Here is an 11,272-nt window from a genome sequence, read left to right as displayed (position 1 = left end):
AATGCCCTCCACTCAGCTCTGAAGTCTTGATGCTGATGTGATCTTTGATGACTTGGCTTCACCTAACCACAACGACCGAGTAACTAGAGATTAATGTCCACGCTTACGAGCTCGTGAAGTCGTAACGTCGGCGCAACAAAAAAAAAAAAAAAAAAAATCTCATCTCAGCAGATCACTGCTCTTATTATTTCAAAGGCAAAGGAAGATAGATAAAATTATGAGGACTTCATTCAACAACAGCAATAACAACACATATAAGAAAAAATTAAAACAATCAATCGGATATTTCACACCAATTGACAATCCATCCAAATATATTTACAATGACGTTCTTATGTAAAACAACGTACCAGTCCGTAGGAGCTCGTGAAGTCATAATGTTGATGCGATGCTTGCTTGATGTGTCGGCTTCACCTAACCACGAGGACCCGGTTAATTAAATGTTAATTGTTTGGATTGGAGTTGGAGTCCGGATGCTCCACGGGATAAAGATTTGAAAGCCCGTTGGTCGCTTTTTTTCTTTTCTTTTTTTACCAAAGCCAATATTAGGAAAACCTTATTTATCATCATTCATATTCATCCGCTAGATATCCCGTCGAAACTGAAATGTTCCAGTTGAGACTTAGATACTGAGACACGAGGCCGAGATAGAAGTAAGAGTTATCAAGACATATATGATACAATTTTTTTTTTTAAATAGATTGATCTATTTTGATTGTACTACTTCTTAGGATATAACGATAGAATTGTATACGCAACTAAATATTGATTATTCATGATAAATTAAAAAAATATTTTATTATTATCATAAGTAAATTTGGTCCTTTCGGGACGATCTAGTGACTAGCACTGTAACACATAAGATGTTGCCACTATAAGATTTGGGATTTGAATTTTGATAAAGCTGAGGTAAATACTTCTCTTGTGTGCTAATCATTATTTCAAAAGTTAGTAGCCGCCTGTGATTTACCTCCTCTTTATTGGCTCTGGGACGAATTGACTGGGGCACTGGGGATGAGCTTATTCGTCTTTTGCCACCATGATGAAAAGAAAATTTGAAAGAAATGAAAGTGGAAGAAAATATTTTACTACTAGCACTGGTTTTTATTGCCTATTAACTCATCTAGTTCAAACGTTTGTTTGGATAAATTTTATCTCAATCAGTCTGACATTCGATGTGCGTAAATCATATTCACATATGAGTCAACTGAATTTAGTATAAATGTAAATCGTGAATTTATATCTCTTTCGTACCTATACACGTAAAAGAAAATCTCTTTTTATATATTTATTCATAATTATAATATTTATAAATAATATAACTTAATCGATGCGTCTTAAAACTCCTAATAAAATTAAAGTATCATATATAGCCCCTCTCCCTCCATCTATATAAATACACTCGTGATTTACTGTGTATAGATCCTCCTTGAGAGATCGCTAGTTAAGATGATGCCCGCACCTTTTTGCCACCGGTTAGAGCCATATATGTGACTGACGTCAACCTATAATGTCATTTAATTCTGAGGGAGGAAGAGTAATTCTGACTTTTTATGTGTTTTCCAATATATAGATCTTTTGCTTCGGTTGATTTTGCATAGAAACATTATCCAGTTAATCCTTGTGTGGATGCCCGGCCCATGGAAACATCATTTTGTAAATCCGAGACGTATGAGCGGGTCCTGATATGCTGTAGTGTTAGAACCGTAAATTTCAATTGGATCCGTCAGATAAATTCATCCTACTAAATAATTTAAATAAATTAAGTTAAAATTTTATCCATTGAAGCCCATTATAAGTTGGCCTATCTAGGTCCACGATCTGCACGGACAGCCCGTGACCCATGTAGGTAACCCGCAATAGGTTTGGATTTACCCACGGGTTAAGAAATATGTGTAAGTTAAATTTTATGTTAATTTATTATTTTTTATTATAATTTTAAAATAAAAATAATATTTTTTATCAAACATGTGTATTTGTTTGTATCCATTTAAGTGCCATTGGTAGTACAAACGGTGGACACATGATATTTATGGCGTAATGGTCAGAGGTCAATTCTTAGAAACTGACAACTTAAAATTTATTCCACCATACGCCTAACACTTGTATACTTGTATTTACCACTCTCCATATTTATGGGGCCAACACTAGAGAGACTGTTAATGTAGCGGATCTATATTTTTTGTTTGTGTCTATTTAATTTAAAAAATATATTTCTGGAAATATTTGATTGATGAAATCTTTTCGAAGTAAAACGTGGAAGATATGATTTTTTTTTAATTTTTTTTTTAAATTTTAATGGGCCCGTGAGTTGGACTGCCAAAACCACAACCCGCTTGGATTGAATTGGACTGGGGATTTCCCAACCCGCCAAGATGACGGGTCGACCTGCTGTACCCCACCCTGCCAAATGGCTAGCTCACCACGGTTTGAATCACCCCGCTATGGGTTGACCCGTCTGACAACTCTGCGCATGACTACACGACAAGTTTGAGCTCAATGGACATTCCAAAGTGCCTAGTGTGAAAATCAAACTATCACTGTCGAGTGCCTCTTTCCACTGCATCGTATCTACGAGCCTCAAAAGATCTCTTGTACTATAACAAAAGATGATTATGCCCATCTCATATCAAAAGATCTCTTATAGAATATGCTTAAAGTAGCTTGTGTAGTATTATTATCCATGTAGCATGTTATTCGTTAGTAAGTGTAGGATACCATGTTGGGCGTGTGTAGTTACTGCACACGTTACCGAGAGAGTGGGAAAGTAACTCTCACTCCTCTTCCTATATAATCGTCCAAGGAAATAAGAAAAAGGAAAGAGAAAAAAAAGAGGTTGGTTCATGATGACTTCTTTTTCCGCTCGCTCAGACTCTTCCTCTCCATAAGCTTAGATTCACCTTTCAACTTGTGAGATCTAGCATCCTAAAATGTAACACAGATTAGATCTTAGGCCGACATACTGACACAACACCTCCGACATTTAAGTCAGTCACCGTGGAAGGAGGAATGTTGGGGTACAATTAAAGTTTCATATTGGAAATATTTGAGAAAGATCATGGATTTAAAACGATGCAAGATATCTCCATTGACAAGAAACTTTTTAGGTAAAGTTTAAGAGCAAAGCCATGAGAACTTAGGCTCAAAGTGATCAATATCATGTCATTGTAGAGATATGTGAATATCCTTTAAACATAACAAATGACATCAGAGTTATGATTCAGACCAGATGTCATATGGGGTGATCTTGAATGAAGTTGAGAGTGGGCCTGGAGTAGGTCAGGATGATCAAATGCTCACGGGAAGGCTCGAGCAGGTTAAAATGATCAGATGCTCGTGGAGAGCCCCGGAGCATGTCAGGATGACCGAATGCTTACGGGGAAGGCCCGAAGCAGCTCAAGGTGATCGGATGCTCACAGGGAGACCCGAAATAAATCAGGATTGACCTGATCCATATGCTTGAGGGGAGGCTGGAGAAGGTCAGGGTGACCAATTGCTCAAGGGAAGGCCCGGAATAGGTCAAGGTGACCAGATGCTCGTAGGGAGGCCCGAAGCAGGTCAAGAGTGACCGGATACTCATGGGGAAGTCCAGACCATGAGAGTAATGATGGTCCTATATATGTTTGAGGGTAGGATTGTTGGGGATTCAATCAAAGTCTCATACTCGAAAGATATAGAAAAGATCATGGGTTTAAAAGGATGTATGATATATTCATTAGTATGAGACCTTTTGGGTAGAACCCAAGAGCAAAATTATGAGAGTCTAGGCCCAAAGTGGACAATGTCATGTCATTATGGAAATATGTAAATATTCTTCGGTCACAACAAAAAGTATTAGAGTCATGGTCTATACTAGATGTCATGTGGGATGATCTTGAACGAAGTTGCGATGAGACCTTTAATTGTTGAGATACGATCAAAGTTCCACATTAGAAAGATTTGGAAAAGATCATGGGTTTAAAAGGATGTGCGATATCTCCATTGGCATAAGGCCTCTTGGGTAGAGCCCAAGAGCAATGTCATGAGGGCTTAGTCACAAAGTGGACAATATAATGTCATTATAGAGATATGTGAATATTCTTTTGGTCACAACAAATGATATTAGAGTCATGGTTTAGACTAGATGCCATGTGTAGTGGCCTTAACGAAGTTGAGGGAAGGCCTGGAGCAGATTAGGATGACCAAATGCGACGCTAAAAATTATTTGGCTCCAATATCTTCTTTCAGAATTACACTTTTCTCCAACTGCTACACTCAAAATCTGGTGTGAAAATATTTGAGTAACTTATCTTGCGACAAATCTTGTTTTTCATGCTCGTACCAAACATGTAGAGATTGATTTTTATTCGTGAGAGTGTGGCGACTCGACAATTTTCAGTTTCTTACGTCTCTACTGCAGATCAAATTGTTGATATATTGACCAAGTTATTATTCAGAAAATGTTTCACTGAGTTAGCACTCAAACTCAACGTTCAAACACTCCCTTTGAGTTTGTCAGGAGTAATGACAATAATAAAAAATAATCTCAAATTGATTTCAATCAATTAAAATTTATTATATTTGACATTACAATCAAAATGAAGATGGACATGAATCAAGTAATAAAAATAATATTTCTAAATCTATTATGTTTATTACTATGCTTATAATTGTATGTCATATTTAAATTTTTTATTATTGTTTAGATAACTTGTATAAATAAATTTATTAGTTTTAGTAAATAATATATCAAATAATTAATTCTCTATTATATTTCTTTTCTTTATCTATTAGTTTCGACATGTTACTATCTTCTCAAAAACATATTTATGTAAGATCAACTTGGCTCTGATATTAAGTAACATAGTAGATAACAATCGGTTATTCCTTAAAATGTCAAAAATAAATAACCAAACTCGATATTTAGTAAAAAAGGGCACGACCATGAATTATTATTAATAAAAAAACTCCCTCAAAATATTAAAATATTAAACATGACCATAAATTCCCTCAAAATATTAAACATGACGAATATAAAGACTAAGACCCTAAATATGACTAAAACACTCTCAAAAATTAACTCAGTAAAATAATAAAAAAAATACTAAAATTAATCTACCATTCCCGCAACACTCACATTGCTCGTGAACTCCTCGTCCTCCACCAGCGCCTCCATGAATGCAGGCTCCAGGCATATCTCCAAGTCCATGCTGCCACCCCCTTCCGGCCCCGCGTAGAACGTCACCTTCCCGTCGAACTTGTGCGCTGTTCCACTCCTCGCCGCCACCGCCCGTCCCCACCCGAAGTCGCACCCGTACACGTCGAACCGCGGCGACCCGCCCATCATCACGCTGAAACGGTCGAACATGCTCACCTTATACACCACCGGCTTCGCCAGCCACCCTGCCGCTGCCTTCCGTATGCTACCATCAGTGTGCGCCGCGATCGCCTGGTGGACGAGCCGCGCGGCCCACCCGAGGTCGCGAGCCAGAAGCTCCCCCGCCGTGGCGGTGGCCATTTGGGCGTGGATCGAGTTCCCGAAGTACTCCGGCGAGAGCGGCGGACGCAGCCGCTCGCGGTTCTGGCACGCCACCCGGCAGTTGGTGGTCTGTTTGGCCGGAAGGCCGCGAGCGCGCGTGATACATCGCCAAAGCAACGCCGTCACGGATTGGAAGGAGGATATTGTGGCCCCCGAACTCGAGCTGCTTTCTTTGTTAGCTCTGGCTTTCAGTCCGGCGATCGAACCAGCGGCCAGGTGGAAGACCCGTTCACGATAAACAGGCATCCTGAACCGCTCGATGAACTCCTCCGGCCGTGTGAAAGGGAGCTTAATCGGCGGTTCGAACGATCCGTCGAAGAACCAACGCCGATGGACGGGTGGATTAGACTGCAGGGCTCCGCCTCGAGCGATTTCGGCCCATGCCTTAAAGAACTGCCAGTACGAGACGCCGTCGCCCACCACATGATTGAAGCAGCAACCGAGGAAGATGCCGTCAGCCAGCTCCGTCACCTGCACCGCGAGCAGCGGCAGCGACCGGCCGTCGTAGTTAACGGCGCCGTCGAGGGGGAAGAAAGAGCGGACGAACAGTGGCACGTTGCTCGAAGGCGACCGAACGGACGCGACCGTCGTCGGGGCGCCCTCGACGACGGCGTGGGTGAACTCAGCTCCCTGGCCATCGCAGTCAATCGACACGTAGATGCCCGACGCGTCGAGGGCTTCCTCTGCGGCGATGCGGCCGGCGAGGGGGAAGAAGTGGAAAAGGACAGCGGAAAGCGAGGACTTGAGGCGTTCGATGATAGCGACGGCGGTGAGGTGGCGGGGCGTGGAGAAGAGGAGGCCCTTCTGAATGTAGTGGCTGGAGAGCATGGCGAGGTCCCAGTGCGCGAGGTGGCACCGGGTGCGGGAATGTGGCGGAGATGGCTTGACGGAGCAAGTGGACAAACGGCGGACGATGAACGGAGGATCAAAAGCCATGGGCGGCTCTCCCTCCCAGCAACTGTGTAGTTCGCTCAGACGAACCAAGTATTTATAGTCGTAGGACGGCACCTACCGGCTCGAAAAATAAAATATTAAAAAAAATGGAAAGACAATTATCATGAACTCTTTAATCCGAACTTGATACGTATAACTTTCTACCCGTAAGTTTTCTTAATCACGTAACTGATGTCGAGATAATCTGCCGACAAAAGTACATCGTTATTTTCAGAAAATATTAAGCACATGTTGTTTTTGAAGACTCCGGAGTCCGAACACATATGATTAGATATAAGTGTTTTGACAAATTACTACGTAAATTAAATTGCTTTTACCCCTCCTGATGTGACACCCACCCCTCTCCCCTCCTCTCTCTCCCTATCAAATGACTGTTCTATCCTTTCTTTTTTCTTTATTTTTTTCAATTTTATTTAATTTTATTTTTTAAATAATTTTATTTATTATTTTTTCACCAATATTTATATATTTTTAAATTTTATTTAATTTTATTTTTAATTAATTTTGTTTATTATTATTTTTTTAATTCTATTTAATTTTATTTTTAAAATTAATTTAATTTATTATTTTTTCATCAATACTTATATATTTTTAAATTATATTTAATTTAATTTTTTAATTATTACTTTTTAAATTTTATTTAATTTTATTTTTTATCAATTTTATTTATTATTTTTTTATAATTTTTTTTATTTTTTTAAAACACTCTCTCCCTTTAAATTACGTATTTTCAACTCTTGACATATATCAGTCCATTTCCTTTAAATTATCCCCTTCTACTCTTGACACATGTCAAAATCTCTTTTAAATTATCCTCCTTCCGACCTTTGACACATGTCAAAATTAAATTATCCTCCTTCCAACCTTTGACACATGTCAAAATCTCTCATCCCTTCAAATTATCCCCTTCCAACCCTTGACACATGTCAAAATCTTTCATCCCTTTAAATTACTCTACATCCAACTCGTGATACATGTTAAAAATCATTCATCCCTTTAAATTATCCCGCTTCCAATTCTTGACATATGTCAGAATTTCTCATTCTCTTTAAATTACCTACCCTCTAATATTTGACACATGTCAAAACATCCCTCTCCCTTTAAATTATTCCCTCCAACGTTTGATATATGTCAGAACCTCCTCTCTCCTTAAATTATCCATCCTTCGAGTTTTGTGTGGTGATAACTCTTAAAATTTGTAACTAAAAATAAACAAAGATTATAAATATATAATAAAAAATTATTAAAAAATAAAATTGATAAAAATTTAAAAAACGGATTAAAATAAACAAAAACTAAAATAGAAGGTGTATAGAAATTAGTGAAAACGCATAAAGTGATTATAAATAATAGTGAAAAGGATGCATGAAAAATATATAAATAGAAGAAGATTAGAATAGCAGGTGGGGCTGGACGGAGGTACATGTCAGAACTGGTGCGAAAAAGCAGCCCTCATTATTATAAACAAAGGTACTTTGTAAACAGTAGATCGGCTACTACAAAGGTACCTTTGTAGCTGGGACGTCTAATCGTCAGTAAGGCTAGATTTAATTTTTTTTTTTTTTACTAACATGAGCGGTCACATGTTTTTTATTTATAAAAATATATTTTAATTTTAAAACTATTAAAAAGTGTGTTCTTCTCTTTCTTATACTTTATCAATCTCCTAAATCCCTTTTTCTTTTTTTTTTTTAATCATTTTTCAATACATCACTTCTATTCAGAATTAAAAAAAATTTGATATGTTTTCATATAAACTCATCGTTAAACTTGATATAGGATCATATCATATTCAGTCTTAATCTAATATTTTCTATATATAAGGTCTATCAGATCTAATATCAAGTCCATAAATTTAATATTTTTTTATATAAGTCCATATATTACAAAATAATGTGAGATTTAAGAAATTTGTAGGAAAGTAGAAAGAGAACTTTTAAAACTCTGTTTAGTAATTTAAAAATTAAGATTTTTTTTCCATAAATAAAGAAACGTTGCTCTGTTCTTGTTTCTTTTGTTTTTTTAATCGAATTTTCTTCGTTCGTTCGTTCCTTCGTTTGTTTGTTCGTTCGTAAGTTTAAGCGATTAAGATAACGCCAGAGAACTCGGATAAGGATCGATAGAGATTTACGACGCAACACTGACTGGATATGATCTGACCAGACAAGGAAGATTTCCAGGTGTCATGCGTACACATGACGCAGGGGTAAAAACTAGACACGCGTTAAGGGGGTTTTTTCATATAAGTGTAAAATTAAGAAGCTGGGTATGAGCTATTTTGAACTTGTTTATTTTTCTCTTTCATAAGTGTAAAATTAAGAAGCTGGGTTTGGTAAATCAAATCCATCTTCTTAATCTCTCTCTTTCTTTCTATTATTATTGGTGGGGGCAAAAACAAAAAACAAAAATCTGTCATCAATTGAAGTGCACCCTATGAATCCGTCCAAATCAAAGTTCCGGGACTATTTTTAGAGCTGTCTTCTTTTTAGGTAGCCCAGCTGTTGAAGAATCAGAACGATGTCATTTCATATTAAAATATAACCTGTCTTTTTTACCATGCTGAAGATTAAGGGGATGCTTGATTCACATAAGGGAATGTGAATGAGAATGGGATTGATGGAAGTGAGGAATGGGAATGGGAGTTTCTCATTCCCCTCCTTTTGCTAGGGAATGGTTCATTCCCATGTTTGAGGTAATGAATCCATGGGACCCACCACTAATCCTCCTAACCAAACATCCACTTTCAATCCCTTTTCTATTCCCCACTCTCATTCCCTCCAACCAAGCACCCCCTAAGCCTTCGAACGATTTTCCCTCTAAATTCTTCCACTTTCCCCTACTCTTCTCTCTTTCAGCGTTCTTCCTCCTCTTCAATATTTCAAATCAAACCCTGACTAATAAGATCCAACCTCTTAAAAAAAAAATTACATATATTTATTCAACTAAAAAATTAATTATCAATTTAAAGAAAATATTTCTTTAAATATTCATCACTCAAATATTCTCATATTTAAAAATTATTAGAAATCATCGAGCATAAATTATTATTAATTTTTTTTTGGCATGAAGCAGGGTCCACCATTACTATTTTTTTTTATGACATGTAATTGGATCCATTAAGGTGGATATTTGAAAGTGAAATATTTAATAGATGAAATATGTAAATATTTAATTGATAAAATATTTAATTATGAGATTTAAAATATTTAAAGAGTGAAATATTTAAAGAATGATGTAGAAATAGAGATTATAAATATTTGAGAGAAATATACTCTCCGTGCTCTTAGGAAAATAAATGCTCCAGGAGGTATGATATAGTGAAAAGGTGTCCAATTATCACTCAGTCATTTACTATTCGATTCCTAACTATAATATATTTATAGAAATTTTTCCTCTAAATATGACTCATAATCAAAAAATATTGATCATTCATCATGAATACTTTTTAATTTATCCTAATAATTAATAAAAAAATTTTATAAAATCAAATCCATCATCACATATATATATATATATATATATATATATATATATATATATATATATATATATATATATATATAAAGGATAGTTTTGAATCGTTTAATTTGGGTTAGCAATTCCGAATTCAAAATAAAAAATATATATAGTTTATTCTACTACACAAAAGATTAAATATTCATCAAGAAAAGTCTGTTTTACTTTTGGCGAGGGGACCAATAATTCAATATTGACGTGATGAACGAGAATTATTGGTGTTATATTTTGGTGTATGAAATTCGGTTAATAAAAATCAAACACTTACATTGCAATGCCTTGTGACTAATATTTTGTTTGTTGTCTAACGGACGATTATGATGAATCACTGTGTCTAATTTACGAATCAAATCCCTCTCTGATTTTGAATGCTCTTCTCTCTCAACAATAATGTTTTTCTCTCGTCCTCTTCTCCTTCGACACTTGAACGATATAAATAAGATAAGTGGTAAGTGGGCATTTTTTTTAACTGCAGGTGGAGTTATCATACTGTATTAATACCTGTCGGAATATTGATGTATTTAGAATATTGGCCGTATCTCTATGACTTGGAGGGTGAGTTGGCTTCTGTGTTGATTGAGTCGTCAGAAGGCTCTTGGTAATACTACTTGTAGCCAGTGATCAGATTGTCCCGGTCCCTGGTACCCCGATGCTCGAGACATGTCCTAAAAATATATAAGTAATCGCATAAAATAGAACAGTGAAATAAGTAACGAGTACGAGAGCGTACCCTGGCCCCCCTAGGGGGGCGTCCTCGGATGGATGGGTGAGCTGATCGCGGTGCGGATCGAGTCGTCGTGGCCCTGATGGGTAGATGGGCGTGAGCCAGCTAAGGAGCCGGATCTGAGAGCGACGACATGGAATCCGGTGCAACATGGGTCCAAAAGGCGGTACACAGGCTGGAGTACCTCAACGGCTCGCAGGTCAGAACACGGCACGCAGGCTGGATAAAACTAATAAACCACAATCATAATAACGGTGCACAGAGTAAAGTACAACGACTCGATGGCCGACATCATATCGGCTCGCAGGCCGAACACTATCACGACTCGAGGGCCAAAGTAGACAAACCTGAGCACTAAGACGGCGGCTGCCCGGAGGGTGACGACGGTTGTCGCCGGAGGCGGCGCCCGTTAGGGGACGATATTGGCAGCTACTGGAGGTGTGGGAGGCTGTCGCCGGAGGCGGTACTCGCTAGGGGCGATGTCGGCGGTTGCTGGGGCACGACAGTAGCGGCGGGAAGTGCAAGTAGCCGCTGGAGGAAGCCTTGGCGCTAGCCGAAGG

The 11,272-nt window shown here is 37.8% G+C and overlaps 1 protein-coding gene across 1 annotated transcript; it reads right to left on the bottom strand.

Annotated features, from left to right (window-relative positions):
- Positions 1-4,952: 4,952 nt before the first annotated feature.
- Positions 4,953-6,474, bottom strand: LOC122003497 (uncharacterized acetyltransferase At3g50280-like). The gene has a single exon (XM_042558606.1). The coding sequence runs from the start codon at positions 6,452-6,454 to the stop codon at positions 5,090-5,092; it is 1,365 nt and encodes a 454-aa protein (XP_042414540.1). The 5' UTR covers positions 6,455-6,474; the 3' UTR covers positions 4,953-5,089.
- Positions 6,475-11,272: the final 4,798 nt, after the last annotated feature.

Source organism: Zingiber officinale, chromosome 7B (genome assembly GCF_018446385.1).
Source record: "Zingiber officinale cultivar Zhangliang chromosome 7B, Zo_v1.1, whole genome shotgun sequence".
Lineage (NCBI taxonomy): Eukaryota > Viridiplantae > Streptophyta > Magnoliopsida > Zingiberales > Zingiberaceae > Zingiber > Zingiber officinale.
This window is presented reverse-complemented; position numbering and strand designations above follow the sequence as displayed.

Excerpts from the sequence above, each read along its gene's own strand:
- LOC122003497 (XM_042558606.1), bottom strand. The coding sequence starts at position 6,454 with ATGGCTTTTGATCCTCCGTTCATCGTCCGCCGTTTGTCCACTTGCTCC.